The 20,913-nt window shown below is 35.3% G+C and overlaps 1 protein-coding gene across 3 annotated transcripts in view; it reads right to left on the reverse strand.

Annotated features, from left to right (window-relative positions):
- The window catches only part of PDE1C (phosphodiesterase 1C), a 263,538-nt gene that overhangs the window by 16,715 nt on the left and 225,910 nt on the right, over positions 1-20,913 (reverse strand). Inside the window, exon 17 of one of the 3 annotated variants that reach the window (XM_087947861.1) lies at positions 9,840-10,618. The exons of the other annotated variants lie outside the window; for them this stretch is intronic. Coding sequence (XP_087803987.1) covers positions 10,605-10,618 — 14 coding nt within the window. The 3' untranslated portion in view covers positions 9,840-10,604. Of the gene's footprint in view, positions 1-9,839; positions 10,619-20,913 lie in introns of those variants that run through there. 3 annotated transcript variants of the gene reach the window in all.

The raw sequence follows: 20,913 nt of genomic DNA on the forward strand, positions 1-20,913 counted from the left end.
GACATTGCCTGTTTGATAAGATAGAGGGAAGAGCATGGGAGAGTATTATTGCAGGTGCTCTTCTGGGTTTCTATCAATAGCTGGAGTCTGGTGTTGAAGTTTATAGAAAAAAAAGGTGATAAGACTCTGGAGAAGAGAGTTATAAATTTTAACAAAAGCCTTGGATAACCAAACAAGGTGCAGTGTGTTCTTTTTACTTTTTTTAAGCTGGGTTATTTCTTACTTTAACAGACCCCCTCCTTACTAGCTTACTTTTTGTAATAGCTATTTGGATCTTTGGCCTTTTGGAACTTGTTTTTGTCTTTCTTTTTGTTTTTGAAGTCTAATTTTTACATTTGCATTTTATTTTAAAGGAAAAGCTTTAGTATTAATGATTTCCTTCCTTTTTTTTTTAAGGGAGTAGTCTCTTTTCTTTTCTCTCTCCCTCTCTTGTATTTTTTTTCTATTTACCTTCCATATTGGGTTTTTTTTGTGGCTTTCTTTTTTTTAATTATGCATTCTTTTATACCTGAGACTTTTTAATTTGATTAAGGTGTTGAAGAACCTGAAGAACTTTTCTTTTCTCTTCTTCAGTTTTTTATTTTTTATTTTTCCACCTGTTCCAGGATTTAACAATTTTTTCCTTTTTGTGTGTGTTTATGGTCTTTTCTTCCATTTTTGAGTTTTTACTGCGATCTAACCAATCGATTGGATTAAGGTATACAAGAACCTGAAGAATGTTTATTATTATTATTATTATTATTATTATTATTATTATTATTATTATTATTATTATTATTATTATTATTATTGTTGTTGTTGTTGTTGTTGTTGTTATTTGGCTTCATTTTTCCCACTATTTTTACTTGGAATTACAATTGGTTATGTGGATTAAGGTCTAGAAGAACCTGAAGATTTTGAATTGTCTGAAATGAGTAAGAAACCAACAGCCCCTGGTTCCTCAACTTCTACTTCTTCCTCTTCACCATCTGGAGGACAACGCTCAATACAGGCGATGTTACAGCAAAAAAAAAACAACAGGAAAAAGTGACGCTGCAGATGATTATGCAAGGAATTCAAAATATACAAATAAGAACAGAGAATATTGAAAAGAGAACAGAGAATATTGAACAAAGAACAGGAAAAACTGATAAAAAGGTGGAGAACATTCAACAAATTATGATGAAGTATGATGAGAGATTCCAAAAAATTAAAGAAGAAGATAAACAAAGAGATAAGAAGATTGGAGATATTGATAGCAGATTAACTGTGGTTGAACAAGATAAAAGTGGGATGTTGAGATGGGAGATAGACAGATCAGAATTTTATCTCAGGTTCCAAAACATAGAGGAAGAAAAGGGACAAAACCTAGCTGAGATAATGATAGAAATTTTGGCTGAAACTCTAGAAATAACTAAACAGAAGATGATGGATGGAATAGATGAAGTTTATCGAGTCTTCACAGATATGCAATGAGAAATAGCTTAACAAGAGAAGTTTACATCAGATTTACAAAGAAAGCCATTAACACGCAAATATTGCAAGTGGCAAGAGAGAAAACATTGAAATATAAAGACAAGGAGATTGTGGTCTTGAAACAAGTACCCAGAAAAGTGAGAGAGATGAGAAGAGAATACTGATTTCTGACTAAAATTCTACTTTAAAAAGAGGTGAATTATAGATGGCTGATTCCAGAAGGTTTAATGTTCACAGGGCAAGAACAAAGACATGGAATTGACTCAATTGAGAAAGCTGAATTATTTTATACAGAACATTTCGGAGGGAAAGAGGAGGAGACAGAAAAAGAAATGTCACTAATTGAATTCCAAGAGGACTGCCAAATAGCAACTGAAAAGAAAGAAGGTGCAGTAGGCGGAAAGGTGGAAGTCAAAGAACAACATGAACCAAGATCTATGAGAGCTGCTAAACCTAACTACAAAATATAACCATGGAAGAGAAAAAAACTGATTACAATTAACATAAATGGACTTAACTCAGCTGTTAGAAGAAGGAAAACTTTCCATAAATTAGAGAAATTAAAATTTGATATAATCTGCCTACAAGAAGTACATATTAAAAAGCAACATGAACAATTGCTGATACAGCCAAAATTAGGGAAAATATTTACTTCTTTGACACAATGCAAGAAAAGAGTGATTTTATACATTAAAGATATTATCCCAGCGAAATTGATCTATACCGATGATGATGGAAGATTACTAATGGTGGAAATAATGGACAATAATATGAAAACACTCCTGATTGCAATATATGCTCCGAATGACAATCAAGAAGAATTTGATAGAAAATTACATATGAAAATAATTGAACTGGACTATGTTAATATAGTTATGATGGGAGACTTTAATGGAATTGTAGATAATAAATTGGACTATACAGCACAGAAAACAACAAAGCAAAACAGGAAGACTCTTCCTAAATCCTTTTTTAAAATGATAGATGAAATAAATGTAAAAGATACATGGAGAGAGAAAAATGCTAAGACTAAACAATACACCTTCTATTCAAACAGACATTTATCATGGTCCAGAATAGATATGATATGGATGTTCACAGAATTGTTAGCTAATATTCAAGAAATAAATATTGAAACAAGTACTTGGGCAGATCACAATCCAATGACAATTTAATGGAAAGGACAAAGAAGAAGATCTAGATGGACGTTAAATAATACTATATCAAAGGAAAAAGACTTCATACAGTGGATGGAGAAAGAATTGGCCTTTTTCTTTAGAGAAAACAAAAGAAGATACATAAATTCAGAATGTATGGGATACAATGAAGGCATATGTTAGAGGCTAGATAATAGACTATACAAGGAAAAGGAATACTATGAAAAAGGCTAGCCTCTAAGGCCCTAGAGGATGAGCATAAAGGACTTGAAAAAGAGCTACAGAAAATGCCACAGAAAAAGGACATTAAGTTAAAAATGGATATAATTAAACATAAAATGGGACTAATGGAAAAAGAAGAACTAGCACAGAAAATCAGAGTGCGAAACAGAACTATTTTGAAGATGCAAATAAACCAGGTAGATGGTTAGCATACAAATTGAGAAAGGAGAAAGAATCAAGGAAAATATTGCAATTAATAGATGACCAAGGCCAAGTTTGCTATGGTAGTAAAGAAGGAAATTATACGAGACTATTATGGAAACTATACACACAAGAGAATATTGATGAGGAAAGAGTTAAACAGTACTTACAGAATGCTAATCTACCCCAGATGCCTAAAGAGATTGAAACAATGTTAGAAAACAATATAACGATGATGGAGTTAACTTGAAGCACTTAAGAAGCAAAACAATGGAAAGGCATCAGGCCCAGATGGACTTCCGGCAGAATTTTATAAAACACTACAAGAATCGTTGAACCTTCCATTGCTAGAAGTTATGAATGAAGTTATGTTAAAGAAGAAGATACCCAAATCATGGTCAGAAGCTTATATTACACTTGTCCCAAAGGAGGAGGCCGATCCATTACAAATCAAGAACTATAGACCTATTTCCTTACTAAATGCAGATTATAAAATTTTTGCTTCAATATTGGCAGAAAGACTTAAAAAATACTTAAACAATTTTATCCACCCTGATCAAAATGATTTCTGCCAAAGAGACAAATTAAAGGCAATATGAGAGTAATCTTGGACACTTTGGAATACTACGAGGCACACCCTGAAAAGCAAATGGCTTTGATATTTTTAGATGCACAGAAGGCATTTGATAATGTGAATTGGTGATTCATGTTATTACAGCTGGAACAGATGGGCTTTGGTAAAAAAAAATATTCAAGCAATAGAAAGCTATATATCATAACCAAACGGCAAAGGTAATGACAGAGGGAGAATGGACTATTATATCTATTGATATAAGAAAAGGAACAAGACAAGGGTGCCCATTATCACCTTTGTTCTTTGTGTTAACCTTGGAAGTGTTAAACAGAAATATTAGAGAAGAAAAGAATATAAAAGGGATGAAAATTAAAAAGGAAGAATTCAAGTTGCAAGCAGACCCACTAGAAACAGCATCAAAATTGATAGAAAAGATAGAGGTATATGGAAAGGTGGCTGGTTTGAAAATAAATAAAGATAAAACAAAGATCTTGACAAAGAATATGCTATCAAGACAAAAGGAAGAACTGGCGGATGTACTGAAAATTCAGGTCACAAATAAGATCAAGTACTTGGGGGATACATTTGACAGCAAGATGTAGTACACTAAAAGAGAATAATTATATCAAACTTAAGCAGCAGATAGCGCTAGATTTGGAGAAATGGGAAAATTTACTGTGATTAATAGGGAGAATATCAACAATCAAGATGAATATACTACCCAGAATTTTATATTTGTTCCAAACAATTCCAGTTAGGCTTGGAAAAGATTATTTTGAAGATTTAAATAAAATTGTGTTGAAATATATATGGCAAGGTAAGAAAGCGAGAATAAAGTTAAAACTTTTGCAAGATGCCAGAATAAAAGGATTTGGTTTGCCCTAATTGGGAGTTGTATTACCAAGCTACAAATTTGATGTGGGTTAAGGAATGGATAACATTAAGAAATACTAGATTGTTGACATTAGAAGGTCATGATCTGTTGTTGGGGTGGCATGCTTTTCTATGGTATAAAGGAACTAGAACACAGGGGTATTTTAGAAGACATTATATAGGGGAGTCTCTGTGGTTAAATTGGGAGAAGACTAAAAGGCAATGTTATTTGAAAATTCCAGTCTGGCTACTCGACTATTGAAGCATTTTCTTATCCTATAATATATAAAAAGGAACAAACAGTTAGATATGGTGAAATATTGAATGAAAAGGGTGAAAAATCTATGCAAAAATTAGAGGAACAAGGTATAAAGATGAATTGGTTTTCATATGCTTAAATACATTCAAGGTATGATAAAGATTTTAAAACAGAAGGTTTCTATGATAAACTGACTGACTTAGATAAGATTTTGACAGGTACTGATGAAAAGGTGATTAAAAATTGTACGGATATTTATTAGAAATTAAACTAGAAGAAGAACAAGTTAAAGAAACTATGATTGCTTGGGGGAAGAATTTTGGATATGGGATTGATCTAGAGAAATGACAAAAATTGTGGTCTCAAAATTATAAGATGACAATGTCAACAGCATATAAAGAAAATTTGTATAAGATGTTTTACAGGTGGCATTTTTCCCTGACAAGAATAGCAAGAATGTTCAAGAACAAATCCGAAAAATGTTGGAAATGTCATCAGATACCAGGCTCATATTACCATATGTGGTGGACTCGTGCGGATGCCAAAAAATATTGGATCAAAATCCATACGTGGTTGGAAAAAATGACAAAAAAACATATAGACTTGAAACCAGAGATATTTTTATTTGGAGTTTTGCCTGAAATATATAGTAAAGAATTGAAATACCTGACTGTAAATGTATTAACAGTGGCTAGGATTGTATTTGCCAAAAACTGGAAAAATGAGAAAATACCATTACAGGAGGAAATCATTAAGAAAATATTGGAATGTGCTGAAATGAGTAGATTGACATTTGAAATCAGAGAACAAGATGATAAACAATTTTATAAAATTTGAAATCTATTCTATCAATGGTTAGACAATAAATAAGGTAATGAAATATGTAGATTCTTAGAAAATAATAAATACATAAAGATCTATTCTTTTCTAATTATATTAACAAAATGATTGTAGGATAGATTTGAGATAATAATATGAACTGTCATAAAACAAATTAAGTAAAATATGGATTATTTCGTAAAACATGAATGAATAAAAGTATAGTCAAATGATTGATTAACAATGCTATTAATGTACTTGTAATGTAATATTTGATTGAAAATATGAGAATATATACAATGTAATTGTAATTGAAGATTATGAAATGGAAGCACAAAACAATTTGTAAACCAACTGACACAATGTATGTGGAAGATGGCTTGATGTTTTTATGTTTTGTCTGTCTATGTTTGTCTTCAAAACCAATAAAAATTTATAAAGAATTTTTTTTGCACATTTAGATTATACAACATTTCAGACATAAGGACAAAAATATGCCTCAGAACACACAAGAACTGTCCTCAACTCTTGAAATGGCTGAATCTTTTCTTGTGATCACATGGGTGCCCACTGCAAACACAACTATCCAGGAAAACACTTCAGTAAGTTGCAGAGGGGTGGAATGTACATGCCCTTTCTGAAGCACCTTTTTATCTTTGGACCCTACTGTACAAGTGTGTGCATTACCTATTAGAACTATTTGTACCAAAACTTATAGAAACTTCAGAGGAATTTGGAGAAGTTGCAGGACTAAAAATTAATAGGGAAAAACAAAAATAATTACAAAAAGTATGACAAATAAACAAAAAGAAGCACTGACCAAGATAATGGACATCCAGATAACATATAAAGTAAAATACTTGGGGACTATGATTTCTGCAAGATGTATAACAATTAAAGATGACAACTATACTCCATTAATTAAACGTATAACAGAAGACTTGAAAAATGGAGTAAATTAAGAGTATCCTTCATGGGCAGAATAGCAATCATAAAAATGAACATACTACCAAAATTATTGTTTCTTTTTCAAAATGTCCCTGTAAAATTAGAATTTTTTTGATAATTTGGATAAATTAATACTGAAATTTATATGGCAAAAGAAAAAACCTAGAATTAAATTAAAATTGCTGCAAGATGCTAAAGAAAGGCGTGGATTTGGTTTGCCTGATTGGGAAATATACTATAGGGCTGCAATCCTCACATGGGTAAAATATGGATAAACCTTAAGAATAGAAAAATGTTAGCTTTAGAAGGTTACAACTTACAGGCAGGATGGCATGCTTTTTTATGGCAGGACAGACAAGAGGTCCACAGATATTTCCAAAGACACAAAATCAGGCAGTCTTTGTTACTGGCATGGAATAAAACTAGACAACAAATATATGTAGAAACACCAATATGGTTATCCACACTGGAAGCTCTGATATATCCACATTTACTTCGTCAAGGGAAAATTATTAGTCATGAGGATATCATAAATGAGACAGGAGAATTAAAATCAAGGCAAGAACTGAAGAACCAAGGAATGGATATAGAATGGTGGGCTTATCTACAAGTCCAATCGAGTTATAGGAAAGACATGAAAGATTGGGGAATTAATAAGCAAAAAACACAATTAGATGAAATATTATTGGGAACAGAAGATAAAATGATAAGGAAAATTTATAGTGTACTATTGGAATGTAAATTAGAGGAACAAAAAGTAAAAGAAACAATGTTGGCATGGATAAAAGATTTGGGGCGTAGTATAAATTTGGACAAATGGCAAATTCAATGGGAACAAAATAAAAAAAATAACCTTGGCCACATCGTATAAAGAAAACTTATATAAAATGTTTATAGATGGCATATCCCCCCGCCCCATCAAATTGACTAAAATGTACCCAAATTTGTCCCCTATATATTGGAAATGCATTAAGGGAAAATGGGTTGTATTATCATGTATGGTGAAATTGTAGAAAAGCCCAAAATTTTGGGCACAAAATCCAGAGATGGTTAGAAGAGATGTGTGAAATTAAAGTAGAATACAAACCAGAATTTTTTTATTGGGAATCAATTTATAGAAATATAATAAAGATATAATATATCTAATAATACATTTAATCACAGCTGCAAGATTAATTTATGCTCAAAAATGGAAATGTAAGGAAATACCAGACAAAATAGAAATAATTAGAAAAATTTTGTCATGCGCAGAAATGTCACAAGAATTAAAAAAATAAGGACAAATTTGAATATTATAAAATATTGGGAAAGTTTTACCACTGGTTGGAAAAAAGGAAGGATCAGGAGTATTAAAATGACTAATATTAATGCATATATTATATATTATGTATATAGAATGTAAATATATATTATGTATTATGTATGTATTATTCTTCATATGAATTAGCAATGTAAGACAACTAGGTGTGTCAGGAGAATTATACCATGTTTATTATTTTTAAATGTTTTTTTCCCTTTTTTGTTCCATAAAATTTATTTATATATAAATAAAAAAGAACTATTTGTGATTGCAATTTCAAAACCAATAGAATAGCTATTGGTTAAATTAAAAATGAGCCCAGTTGTTAGCATACTTAATGCAAAAAGTCCTTGGGTTTTGTGTTAAAAATACACATATATTGTTTTTCATTTCATAGAGGAGGAAAATAATGTCACAAACGGGTAGAATATTTGCCATTAATCTGAATTCTAATTAATTCAAAATCCTATGGAAGACAATTTATATATTTTGCCTCCAGAAGATGCTAGGTTAATATCTGTATTATTTTATTTCTCCAGAAATACACCAATGATGGGGTAGACAAGGATTGTATTTGTTTAAGATTATTAAGAAGTGGCTTCCATTTTAATGTTTTAAAGGGCTAACATACTCTGAAGCACATCACATTCATCGCAGGATGCAGTTTTCTGGAAACGGATTCCTTCCAGTTGTTCTGTTCTGAAATTTGTTGGCCATAAGTCTGTTCCTCAGGAGACTGCAGAATGAAGCTGATTTATCCTGGATTGCCAGGGCCTAAACCACTCTGTGGTTTTCCTGTACTTCATATCTGCTATTTAAACTCAATATTCTGCTTCTGTTTTCCACCTGCTAGAAGCACAGAAAATTACATTTTCACGTAGTGTGTGACAGTATTATTTGATATCTTTAAAATACCCATAAAATATAGGACAATATCACAATATTATTCCCATACTAAGGCTAAAAGATTCTGGCACAAAAGTAAACAGTGAATTCTGGGCAGACAAATTCTGGTAAACATAGAGGAATGCACACATATCAGCACACACATAATATGAAATTAATTTTATAAATAAGAATTACTTTTACTACGAAAAAAATAATTTGCTCTAGGTCAATTGGAATTGCTTTTAATGCAAAGTGTATATGTAACCTCTCGCCACCCAAAGTCACCTTATAGGGAAGATGGACAGCATAAGGGTTTAATAAATAATAATAACTTAAAATATATAGGGTGTTCAGATGACCTTACTTCAGATGGTCACTAAGTGACTAGTCACAACTGACTGGCTATGTCTAGCTATTTATTGGAGGGAAGTATCTTGGTTACACTAAGGCAAAAGAAAAAAAAAGTGCTTATTTTAAGAATTCTACTATTCAACTAGTAAAGGTTAATGTCAGCTTCGGAATATATATTTGGAATATATAAAATGAATATGAAAGGATAATTGTCTCTGTGATAAAAGATGGCTAGTAGTTGTGCTGCATCATCTGGAAACCTTAGATCACAGGTGTCAAACTTGCAGCGTCACATTGCCGTCATGTGATGTATCATGACATTTTTCTCCTTCGCGGAGCTATGGTGGGTGTGGCCTGTGCATGAAGCCATGGGCCGCCAGTTTGACACCCCTGCCTTAGATGCCAAGATGCCCTTGTTTATTATTAGGAGGCAAACAGGTGAACCTAGCCTATTAAATCTGACTGATATAAAATTGGTATTGGTATTTGATACACAATATTGGCCATTTAAATTTCCTTAGCTTATTTAGCAGAACATGTATAAATAGAAAAATGCAGGTTGCTAAGAATTACTTGGACATGTCCACAACAGGGTAAAAAGGTCAGTTGTGATTGCATAACTACTCCTTTTTTACATGTATCACACATGTGCCACTTATAAAGAATGGCAGTGTTTCAATTTCAAGATTTAATCTGCCATTTTTAAAAACTTTTTTGACAATTCCCTGAGGATACACTAAATACCCTAGATTTAGGAGTTGAACTCAATTTGAAAGAGACATTACCATTTTTAGTGTTATTCAAATCAATTAAAAGGACAGATGTAATCTTTAAAAGGAAAAAAGAATGAATTGTTCAAAAGACAAGCACACGGCACATTAACTACTGGTTTCAGAAATATTATTTCATCAATAAATGCCAAAAACAAAATGATGAAAGAATGAATGGCATTCAAAGTAGAAACCAAATATCAAGCAAATAAATCTACAGGTTTTTTTTTTAAAAAAAAATACTATAAAGTGTATAGGAATTCAATAATCCACTTATTGGTAAAATAGCCAGATTTCTTTTTGTAAAAAAACAAAACAAAACCCATTGCTCATATTGATAGACAGTTCAATGCCTCTTCTTTTTTCTCCCCTTTCTTTGGTCATTAAAATAACAATGGTTTTCAAGGTTTTTTTCCATGAATGTGTCAGTTCTCTGCTTCATCACATCAGAATATTGTTCGCAAGCTGGCACTCATGTGACCATCACATCTGCTTGTTCTGCAAGTCCCAAAAGAGTAGTTATTTTGCTAGAGGGAATTCATTTATTTTTAAAGACTCAAATAAATGAAAACCCTAAATGGAAAAAATTTTTGTAGGATATGCCCACCTCTCAATCATTAATGGCAAAGTTGCTAATGGGAGGTGGACAGAAGCTGATGCTTGGAAAGCTGCATAAGGCCCTTCAGAAATTGGCCTTTGTGGAGGGAATAGGAGAGTGAAGATGAATTAAAATGATGAAAGAAACTTGCAGTTCCCTTTTGATTACATATGTGTTTTGTTTTGTTTTTTACTCTTCTGTATCTGAAAAAAAAGAGAGAAAGAAAGTTGTCAAATAGACATTCAATCACTATGCTACTGCTCAAAGGAATTCCTTCCCAGAGTGATTCTGCCAAAGAGGTGAAACTTGAAAAATTAGAATATCGTGCAAAAGTTCATTTATTTCAGTAATGCAACTTAAAAGGTGAAATTAATATATGAGATAGACTCATTACATGCAAAGCAAGATAGTTCAAGCCGTGATGAGTCATAATTGTGATAATTATGGCTTACAGCTCATGAAAACCCCAAATTCACAATCTCAGAAAATTAGAATATTACATTCAATCAATAAAACAAGGATTGTACATAGAACAATATCAGACTTCTGAAAAGTATAAGCATGCATATGTACTCAGAACTTGGTTTGGGCCCCTTTTGCAGCAATTACTGCCTCAATGTGGTGTGGCACGGAAGCTATCAGCCTGTGACACTGCTGAGGTGTTATGGAAGACCAGGATGCTTCAATAGCGGCCTTCAGCTCTTCTGCATTCTTTGGTCTCATGTCTCTCATCTTTCTCTTGGCAATGCCCCATAGATTCTCTATGGGGTTCAGGTCAGGCGAGTTTGCTGGCCAATCAAGCATAGTAATCCTATGGTCATTGAACCAGGTTTTGGTGCTTTTGGCAGCATGGGCAGGTGCCAAGCCCTGCTGGAAAATGAAGTCAGTATCCCTATAAAGCTCGTCTGCGGAAGGAAGCATGAAATGCTCAAAAATCTCCTGGTAGATGGCTGTGTTGACCCTGGACTTAATGAAGAACAGTGGACCAACACCAGCAGATGACATGGCTCCCCAAATCAACACAGACTGTGGAAACTTCACACTGGACTTCAAGCATCTTGCAGTGTGTGCCTCTCCATTCTTCCTCCAGACTCTGGGTCCTTGGTTTCCAAATGAGATGCAAAAGTTGCTCTCATCAGAAAAGAGGACTTTGGACCATTGAGCAACAGACCAGTTCTGTTTTTCTTTAGCCCAGGTAAGACGCTTCTGACATTGTTTGCTGTTCAGGAGTGGCTTGACAAGAGGAATATGACATTTGAAGCCCATGTCCAGGATCCGTCTCTGTGTGGTGGCTCTTGATACACTGACTCCAGCCTCACTCCACTCCTTGTGAAAGTCCCAACACTTTTGAATGGCCTTTTCCTGACAATCCTCTCCAGGCTGCGGTCATCCTGCTGCTTGTGCACCTTTTCTTCCACACTTTTCCCTTCCACATAACTTTCTATTGATGTGCTTTGATACAGCACTTTGGGAACATCCAACTTCTTTGCAATTACCTTTTTGAGGCTTTCCTCCTTATGGAGGTTGTCAATGATGGTTTTCTGCACAACTGTCAGGTCAGCAGTCTTTCCCATGATTGTGATTCCTACTGAACCAGACTGAGAGACCATTTAAAGGCTCAGGAACCCTTTGCAGGTGTTATGGCTTAATTAGCTGTTTAGAGTGGGACACTTTGAGCCTAGAATATTGAACCTTTTCACAATATTCTAATTTTCTGAGATTCTGGATTTGGGGTTTTTATAATCAGCCATAATCATCTCAATTATGACACGTCATGGCTTGAACTATCTTGCTTTGCATGTAATGAGTCCATCTCATATATTAGTTTCACCTTTTAAGTTGCATTACTGAAATAAATGAACTTTTGCACGATATTCTAATTTTGCAAGTTTCACCTGTATATACATGATTTCTAGAAATACTTACAAAACTTTGGAAAAAAGCTTTCCCAACATGAAAGTTAAGATGGAGCATACTCACAGAATACTAAGTTTTTGTATGTAGAGCAGAGTCAGGAGGAAGGAAACTGAGTAGCCTAGATGATACAATAACTAATAGCCATCAAGGAACTCTAATTAAAAATGTGTTGCCATTCCCTGTTGTTCTTTTGTCTTTTGGAATATGTTATATTTGGCACTTTGTTCCTGCTAGTAAAATAAAAACAACAATCTAAATGATTATTAAGGTTGCCACTAATTCGAGTTGTGCTTGTTTTTTCCTTATGCCCCTAATAGTTCAAAGTGAAATTAATTTACACAGATATATAAAAAGCTGACCTATACCACATTAGACTACCCTCATCTTGCCCAATTTTATTTGGATTTGAAAAAGAAGCTTCTCTATTCCTATTTACTGAATCTAGAACTTCCTTCAGCAAAGATGAGATATGACTGCTTCTTTAAAAATTAGACAAGGAAAGCTGGGATATTTCAGGTATTCCCTTGAGGAACAGATTCTGTATCTTTTTGTAACAAAAGGAATGACCTTGGAAGCTGCATCAGACACAAAGTAGTACAAAACAGGATAACATTCCTCATGGTTGCCATAACTTCTTATAACTTGATGCTCTCTGGTTATGTTGAGCTATATTCCCAGGTTTGATTATATTCAGTGGTGATTACATTCAATAAGTGCACAGGTACTCTGAATTCCAATCAGCTCTGGTACTTAGAAGAAAATATGCAATTTGCTTTCTTTTTGAACAGGTTTTGCCTTATTGTGAAAGTATCTTTGCTTTTTTCTGATATTGTGCTTTCTTCTGTAATGTATGTCAATGCATCAAAATTAAATAAAAACAATTAATAGCAACAAATTGAAATGATTAAACAGCTAGTTTCAGTTTTAGCACCAGGTTCCTAAAGGATAAGTTTTGAGTTTAGCATTACATTCTTAAATAGCAATAGCATTTAAGTTTATATACTGCTTCACAGTTCTATCTGAGCATTCCCCAAAATCTGGGTCCTCATTTTACCAACCTAGGAAGGATGGAAGGCTGTCAGCCTTGAGACTGGTGAGATTCAAACTGCCAAATTGCAGGCAACTAGCAGTCAGCAGAAGTAGCCTGCAGTACTGAAAAGTTTAATTTAATCCTGAATGGATTTAATGATAATAATGGACAATAATGGACAATAATTATTACAGATCTAAAAATATGTTCTATGTTAAGGAAGATTTTTACAAAGTAAAATGTTAATTTAACAAAAAGAAAATCAACAGCCATCCCACAAGTGGTGGGATTCAATTTTTTTTACTACCGATTCTGTGGGCGTGGCTTGGTGGGCGTGGCAGGGGAAGGATACTGTAAAATCTCCAGTCAGGGGTGGTATTTGCCGGTTCTCTGAGCTACTCAAAATTTCCGCTACCGGTTCTCCAGAACTGGTCAGAACCTGCTGAATACCACCTCTGCATCCCACCCATTCCATTCAAAGCATATGGTTGCAACATATAGCTTATTGATAATAGATATAATTTCCAGCAAGGCATCCCATACTTGATAAAGAGCTAGGCAAATCTAAACAAAGTGTTTAAGAACTGCCGTATATTACATAATTTACTGTTTAGACATTAAGACAGAAGACCAAGTATTATACTAAATAATCCTACATTCAGTTTCCTGTTTAGGCATGTATCTAACCAATCTTTGGCTCACAAAGGTGTGAAGGAATGTGCAGCTGAAAAAGGGAGGGGGATTGTCAGTGATTGTTCTGCAGCTTTTCAAGGAGGAGGCTGAACATTCCAGAGAGGGAAACCCCAAACAAGTGACTGCACATTCCTGAACTAGATGGTAGGTAGAAGAAAAGATTCAGGGTAGCCACATCCTGGAATCTTCCAAAATATGTGTTAGTTTATAAGGTTATAGCTTTAGTCTGGCAAGATTCTGTCAGTTAAGTGTAAGCAGATCTTACTATGCAATTTCTGGGAATTCGACTTGACAAAGAGGGATCTATAGCATATTTCACTAATTAAAGAAACATTGTTATTTATAGATATCCTGCGGTGATTTTAATAGTCTTATGTTTATTAAAATTGTGAGCACTTTGGATTCAACTGCAAATTGGAATACCCAGGGGTGTTTGCAACTCCTTTAGGTATTTCTGTTTTTGGTGTCATATAATGTTTTCAAGCATTGCGGACAAGAGGTACATCTGTGCCCCAAGGAATTCTCTAGTGTAATTTTGAAAGAATAATAGCAAGCACTAATAATTATTCATTCTAAAGTGATCCTCATGAAGTTCACCAGAGCACAGTCACCAAAAAGAGGTTGCAGAAAATTCAATAGAATGTTAATGCTTTGAACAGTATCATGACTCCAGCTTAAATTGATAAAAGTTTTGTTTTCCCCATTAAGAATTCTCTTAATGCCAATCTGGGAGTTGTTGTCTTTTTCCACCATAACTGGAGACAAGAAGATATTATTCTTTCAAATTGAAATCCCTTTGGTGTGTAATAGGTGTAAGAAGCTTAATAGTATAACAGCTGAAGCTTGTCCATTCCTTGTAATCTGCCTCTGTGTGTATAGTTTGTTAAAGATACATTTTTAGTTGCTTGCATCATTTTTAGGTGATATGGAGATGACAGATAATGAGGCCATTTTTCTTTCTCATGCTAACTTAATTCACACAAGCAAAGAGCCTTTATTTTAGGGCCAAAATGATACAAAGGATACACCTTTGCACCCACTACAGGAATCTAGCTTTTTTTCTCTTCACAACCTCTGGAGCAAAGAAAAATTATTGCAAACTTTTAACTTTGTGGATTTATGTATAAGCTCCTGATACAGTGTAATGTTCTCCACTAAGTTTTATAATGAGACCTAAATATAGATTTATTAGAACAATAGATTTGTTAAGACTAATTTAAAGATTACCCAAAAAACCCCCGCAAGATGCTCAGGAACTCTTCACCAGAAAACATTAAAATTTGCACATAATTTGTAAACTTTCAATTAGCTAAAGTTATTGTCTCTGTAGATCATTTCCCCCTCAGGGTCAAGAGACTAATTTTATATATTTTTTAAATATAATTTTTACATAATTTTATATTATAGAAGGAGAACTTTTCTGATAGTGAGAACAATCAACCAATGGAACAGCTGGCCTTCGGCTGTTTGTGGGAGCTTCATTGCTGGAGGCTTTCAAGAAGAGATTGGACTGCCATTTGTCAGAAATATTGTAGGTCTCCTGCTTGTATTAATGACCTACAAGGTCCCTTCCAACTCTGTTAATCTGTAATGTATCTATGTTATTAATAGCTGGAAAAAAGGTCCCATTTCAATTTCTTTTTCAATTTTGTTCCTCATGTTAATTTAATTAGGTAGAAGAAAATCTGAACCATATACAGTACAATCTTCTTCCTAAGCATAGCCCACCATAATAAATATTTTCCCAAGGAAAAAATCAGCTATCGGTCCTCTTATTTAGAAGAGGATGTTGTACTGCTAGTTTAAAGAGAAACAGTAACTAAAAAAGGATTCATTATGGTATCTCAGTTAGGCTCTTGAATTGAGGCTGTGTATCAATAGTAGGCCTACTGGGCGGTGTTGTTTATAAGGTGGCAATCAAAAAAAGTAAAGATAGTGGTTTCAGTTGTCTGGTTGTAGTTTCTTTTTTCTTTTTTTTACATCCCAAAGTCCACACCCCTCATTCATGGAGTAATAAATAGTACCCATTGTTTTATTATTCTATGTTATTCAGCGTATGGCTTTGGATAGAACATTTTCATTATAGCCAGTTCAGCATTAGATTGAAAGGAACCACATTCTCCTATAAATTGTCTCTAAAACCTCCAGAGATCAACACAGTTCAATTTCATTCTAAAGCTCAATAAAAAGATTTTCCTTGGCAGAGCTAAAGAGAGTAGAAAATTTTTTGAATAGATGAAAATAGAACTTTTTTCTTTTTGCACTAGAAGTCCTTGTTCTGCTTCATCAGTGCACTAGAATGTATTATTAGAAATAACAATAACATACAATAATCTTTTAGAAGTATTTTGCTCTTGATCTGATTTAATTCATTTAATTCTGAAAACCAAATGGAAACTGTCCAATTATTGCTAATATTCTTTCTATTCATCAACTTAGAAGTCAGAATCCTCCTAAACTTGGAATTCCAAATCAAAACATAATATAAACTTCTATTAATGTGGAATTCTTTGATAACATCCAATAGTGTTATAAACAATACCTTTAAGAAACCTTTAGAAAAGAATTTGGGCAAGCAAATCACGTTGATTATTGTACAAATTTGGACCCAATAAGGATCCAAAAGCAACCAGTGTCCTAATAAGCAGATTACACTTATTACTATGACAATTACTTTAACCACTATAATAAATATATATTCTAGCTTGTTTTTAACTATCTCAATATATAGATGTACAAATATGAATGACATGATTTACCAACTGTTCAATACTAAATAAATGCTTGTGCTTTACATTGTAAACACTGGTGGGCTATGTTGCTCGGCCAGCAGGGTGTGAGACGTTGCGGTAGGGTTGCTGGTACTGGGAAGAGAATCTTGGACCTTAGTACATACAACATCAGTTGGGGAAGGTTTGCTGTTGGGAGGAAGCGAATCTCGTGTTTTAGGTTGTACATCAGTAGCATAACTGCCGTGTAGAGTCTGTGGTTGAGATTCATCCCTGTGCTTCCTGTTGAGGGAGACTGCTAGGCAATTGAGGCTGTTCCATCTGCTTGTTTCAAAGTGAGTGCTGCTCATCCACGTAGTCCTTGACCCGTGTATCTGGGCTCTCTTATTCCAAGTCTTTGAGGTCGAAGTTGAGGGAGGCAGTGTTGGCCGCCTTCTGCCATGCTGCGTCCCTTGCTATTTTTGCTGCTGTCTCTCTTTGTCATTCAAGTAATTCCACTTGGGCCTGAGCTTTGGCTATTGCTGCTTGTTGATTGGTCTGAGCTTTGGCTATTTCTGCTTGTTGTTTGGCCATTTCTGCTTGTTGATTGGCCTGAGCTTTGGCCATTTCTGCCTGTTGTTTGGCCATTTCTGCTTGTTCATTGGCCTGTTGTTTGGCCATTTCTGCCTGTTGTTGGGCCATTTCAGCTTTCTGCTGTATCACCTCTGTCGTAATACGTAAATCTGCCTCTGCTGCTGCAGCTTCAACTTGGGCTTCTACAGCTCGTTCAGCATAACTTGCTGCTTTGGAGGCCTTAGATGAGCCACTATGATGGGAGGATGCACTGGAAGGATGGTGAGAGCTGGCAGCAGAGACTTGGTGCAAGACACTGGAACCTGCCTGCAGTCTAGCCGATTTGGGCTGGAGGGAGGAGGCTTTCTTAGAATGGTGGGAAGAAGCCGCTTGTGATTGAAGATCTATGTTGGAGGTGGACTTCTCCCTCTGTATTTGCTCCTCCTGTAGTGCATCAAGGAGGGCAGCCTGGAGGGAGTGTTTTTCTTCCCAGATGCAGTCTTCACGTTCTTTGTTCGCCTCCTGGAAGCATTGAATGTGTTCTTGGAGCTCTGGGTCTTCCAGGTTCGACTGTATGTACTTGAGCTTACTTTCACTGCCTCTCCACCATGCGAGATGCTCCTTTAACTACTTCTGCATTAGGAAGAGGCTTTTGAGGGGCAACTTGGTTTTGGGGGTGTCACAGATCTTGACCAGCTCTGTCCATGCATTTGCATGATGGAGAAACTGCCTTTCCCAATCCTCTCTGAAGTGTGTCACCGTGGGTGAGGTAAGCTTCCTGTGCTGTCTGAGGTTATAGGTCTTTTGAGGTATCGCAGCTTCTCCAGAGGGTTGGATATCTAAAGGCGGTTGTTGGGAACCAGGTTCCACGTTTACGACAAGGGTGGGTCTTCTGGTACATCAGAGACTTCTGTTATGGCTGAGGAAGTTGCCATGCTTCAAATTGGCAAAGGGAGAATTTTAGAAAATTTAGTGGTTTCCTGTGTAATTCCTTTTTTTGTACTAGGGGGTGCTATGCGCAGGTAGAAGAAGGTAGGATTTCTGCTTAATTTAGTACTTGAGTACGTAGGTGGTGCTGCAGAGTCTGGGTATGCTAGTACAGCACACAGTATGGCTGTTTCTAGGAAGTGTTGTGAGCTTGCAACACAAGGGGGCACTAGAGGTTGCGTTGCAAAGTCTGAAGACTTGAGGGTTGAACGCAGAAATATGCGTGCTAGTGTGGCTTGCTCCACAATGAGGCACTAGAGGTTGCTTTGTGAAGTCTAGAGACTTGAGGGCTGAACGCAGAAATTCGCCTGTCAGCATTGCTTGCTACACAAGAGGGCACTAGAGGGTCTGGCAGACGCTGTTGCTACGCCCATGTTAGGTTGCAGTTACTCTTGGGACCTTTGAATTAAATTGATTAAATTGTCCACAATAGTTGCAAATGGGGATTGTCATTGGATGAACAGTCTGGTCAAATTTGATAAACTGTAAAAAAAATCAAAATCTGGGAAATTTCTCCTTGAGCCCGATGTAGCTGTGGGCTGCTTTGCTTAGGTCTGTTGGGTTGCAGTTAATCTTGGAACATTTGAATTAAATTGATTAAATTGTCCACAATAGTTTCAAAAAAGGAATTATCAATGCAAACACATATTGAAAAACTCAGGAAAATTTTTCTTTGAGCCCCATAAGTTGCTGTGGGCTGCTTTAAGATTCAGGAAATCCCTTTTCTAGAGAGTAAGCATTAACAAGTCAGCAGAGATAGTAAGGCTTCCTGAGCCTCTGTGGTTGGATAGAGAAAGGGGGGGGAATTCCTTGGGCTGCTTTGCTTAGGTCTCACTTCCTTGTTGAAAAGAAAAAGGGGGGGGGGAATTCCTTGCACAGATAATGAGAAAAAGAAGATCAAATTCCTTTGCTTGGGAGGAGAAAGGAAGTCACTGTAGGTTTTTTCAAGCGAAGGAACGCTTTCAGCATTTGTATAGAGTTTGAAACAAAGGGATCTGCCGTTTCTATGGTGATGAGGAATGCAAGGTATCTTTATTGGTCACTTCCTGCTGAACATAGGAACAAAAAGAGATAGAGGGAAAAAAGGCAAACCCTCTCCAACTGTTGAGAATTGTAGCTTCATCTGCATTTGAAAAAAAAACTTTGTAGGTAGTAACTGAGGAGAAGCAGGGCAGATAGGTAAAACCTGGCTCCTCCCTTTGTTTTACAAATTGACTCTTCCCAGTTAGGAGTTGTAATTTGAGACACAGCACTTCTTTCGCTGAAGAGAAAATGAGGGGGAATTTGCCCCTTCCTGTCTTGATATGAAGACAAAGGAACCCTGGCAAATTTGATAGCCTTTGAAAGCCAGAGTGTAGGATATTTGGAAAGTCTCTTGCATAAAAGGGGAAGGGGGGATTCTTGCCCCTCCCTGCAATTCAAACTGAGGCACAGAGCTTAGCATTCTCCATTCACTCCTGGCTTCAATATTGCTTTGCTTTATCACAAATCCAAATTAACAGTCTTTATACTGATGGGCTTCAGGACTTCAAATTTTAAATCATCTTTTTAATTTTTAATCCTCTTTTGGCATCAGGAATTCAAACTAAGCAATCAATTTACTTTTCTTGGGCTTCAGGAATAAAAAAACCATCTTTTACTTTTCTGTCTTCTGCACAATAGTGGATTTTTAAGCTGTGCAGATGCAGATAGATAACTCAACAAGACGTCCATAACAAAGTACATTTATTGTTTCATCAGGTATCCTCATAACTCACATTTGTGATGAAGTTCTCCTTTAATGACCAATCCTTTACATATCTGCCTTGTAGTAAAAGATGGTTATCTCCTAACCCATCTCGTAGTGATAGAAAGCAGCTGCCATGAGTTAGGGAGTCCAGGCAAAAGTGAGGAAAAACTCCCCCAACCCATCGAGGGTCAAATTAGTGACCAATCGGGATTACAGATGTGGCCACGTGAGATGAACTACATTTCCTAGGATACCTTTAACTACATTTACCATGATGCATTCCCTTAAGGGGACAGCTCATACTTCCTAAGTAACTATCCAATTCCCATAGACTGGCTGGGACAGCACAGAGGGTGGTTCTATATATTAAAGAAAAAATAAAGGCTAAACAAACATTTACAGGTGAAGATGGGAGAATATTGATGGTGAAGGTAACAATGAACCAAAAACAGATATTGTTGATAGTGATATATGCTCCTAATAACAAACAAGATGAGTTTTATGGAAAATATCATAAGAAAATTATTGAATTAGAATATGAAAATATTTGAGTGGTAGGAGACTTTAATGCAATTGTAGATACAGAACTTGACTATAAGAGCAGTAAAACAGGTAAAGGGGTTAGGAAAACACACCCGAAGTCCTTCTTTAAAATGATGGAAGAAATAGGAACTCAAGATGTATGGAGAGAAATGCACCCCAAGAAAAATCAGTACTCATTCTATTCAAATAGGCATCAATCCTGGTTTAAAATAGATATTGCATGTTTTCAATTTCAGAATTGAAAACATGTACAAGAGATAGAAATAGGACCCAATGTATGGGCAGTTGTATGGAAAGTACAAAAAGGAAAACTGAGAT

The sequence above is a fragment of the Notechis scutatus genome, chromosome Z (genome assembly GCF_049901735.1).
Source record: "Notechis scutatus isolate UNSWTSFEM ecotype Mainland chromosome Z, rNotScu1.2, whole genome shotgun sequence".
Classification (NCBI taxonomy): domain Eukaryota; kingdom Metazoa; phylum Chordata; class Lepidosauria; order Squamata; family Elapidae; genus Notechis; species Notechis scutatus.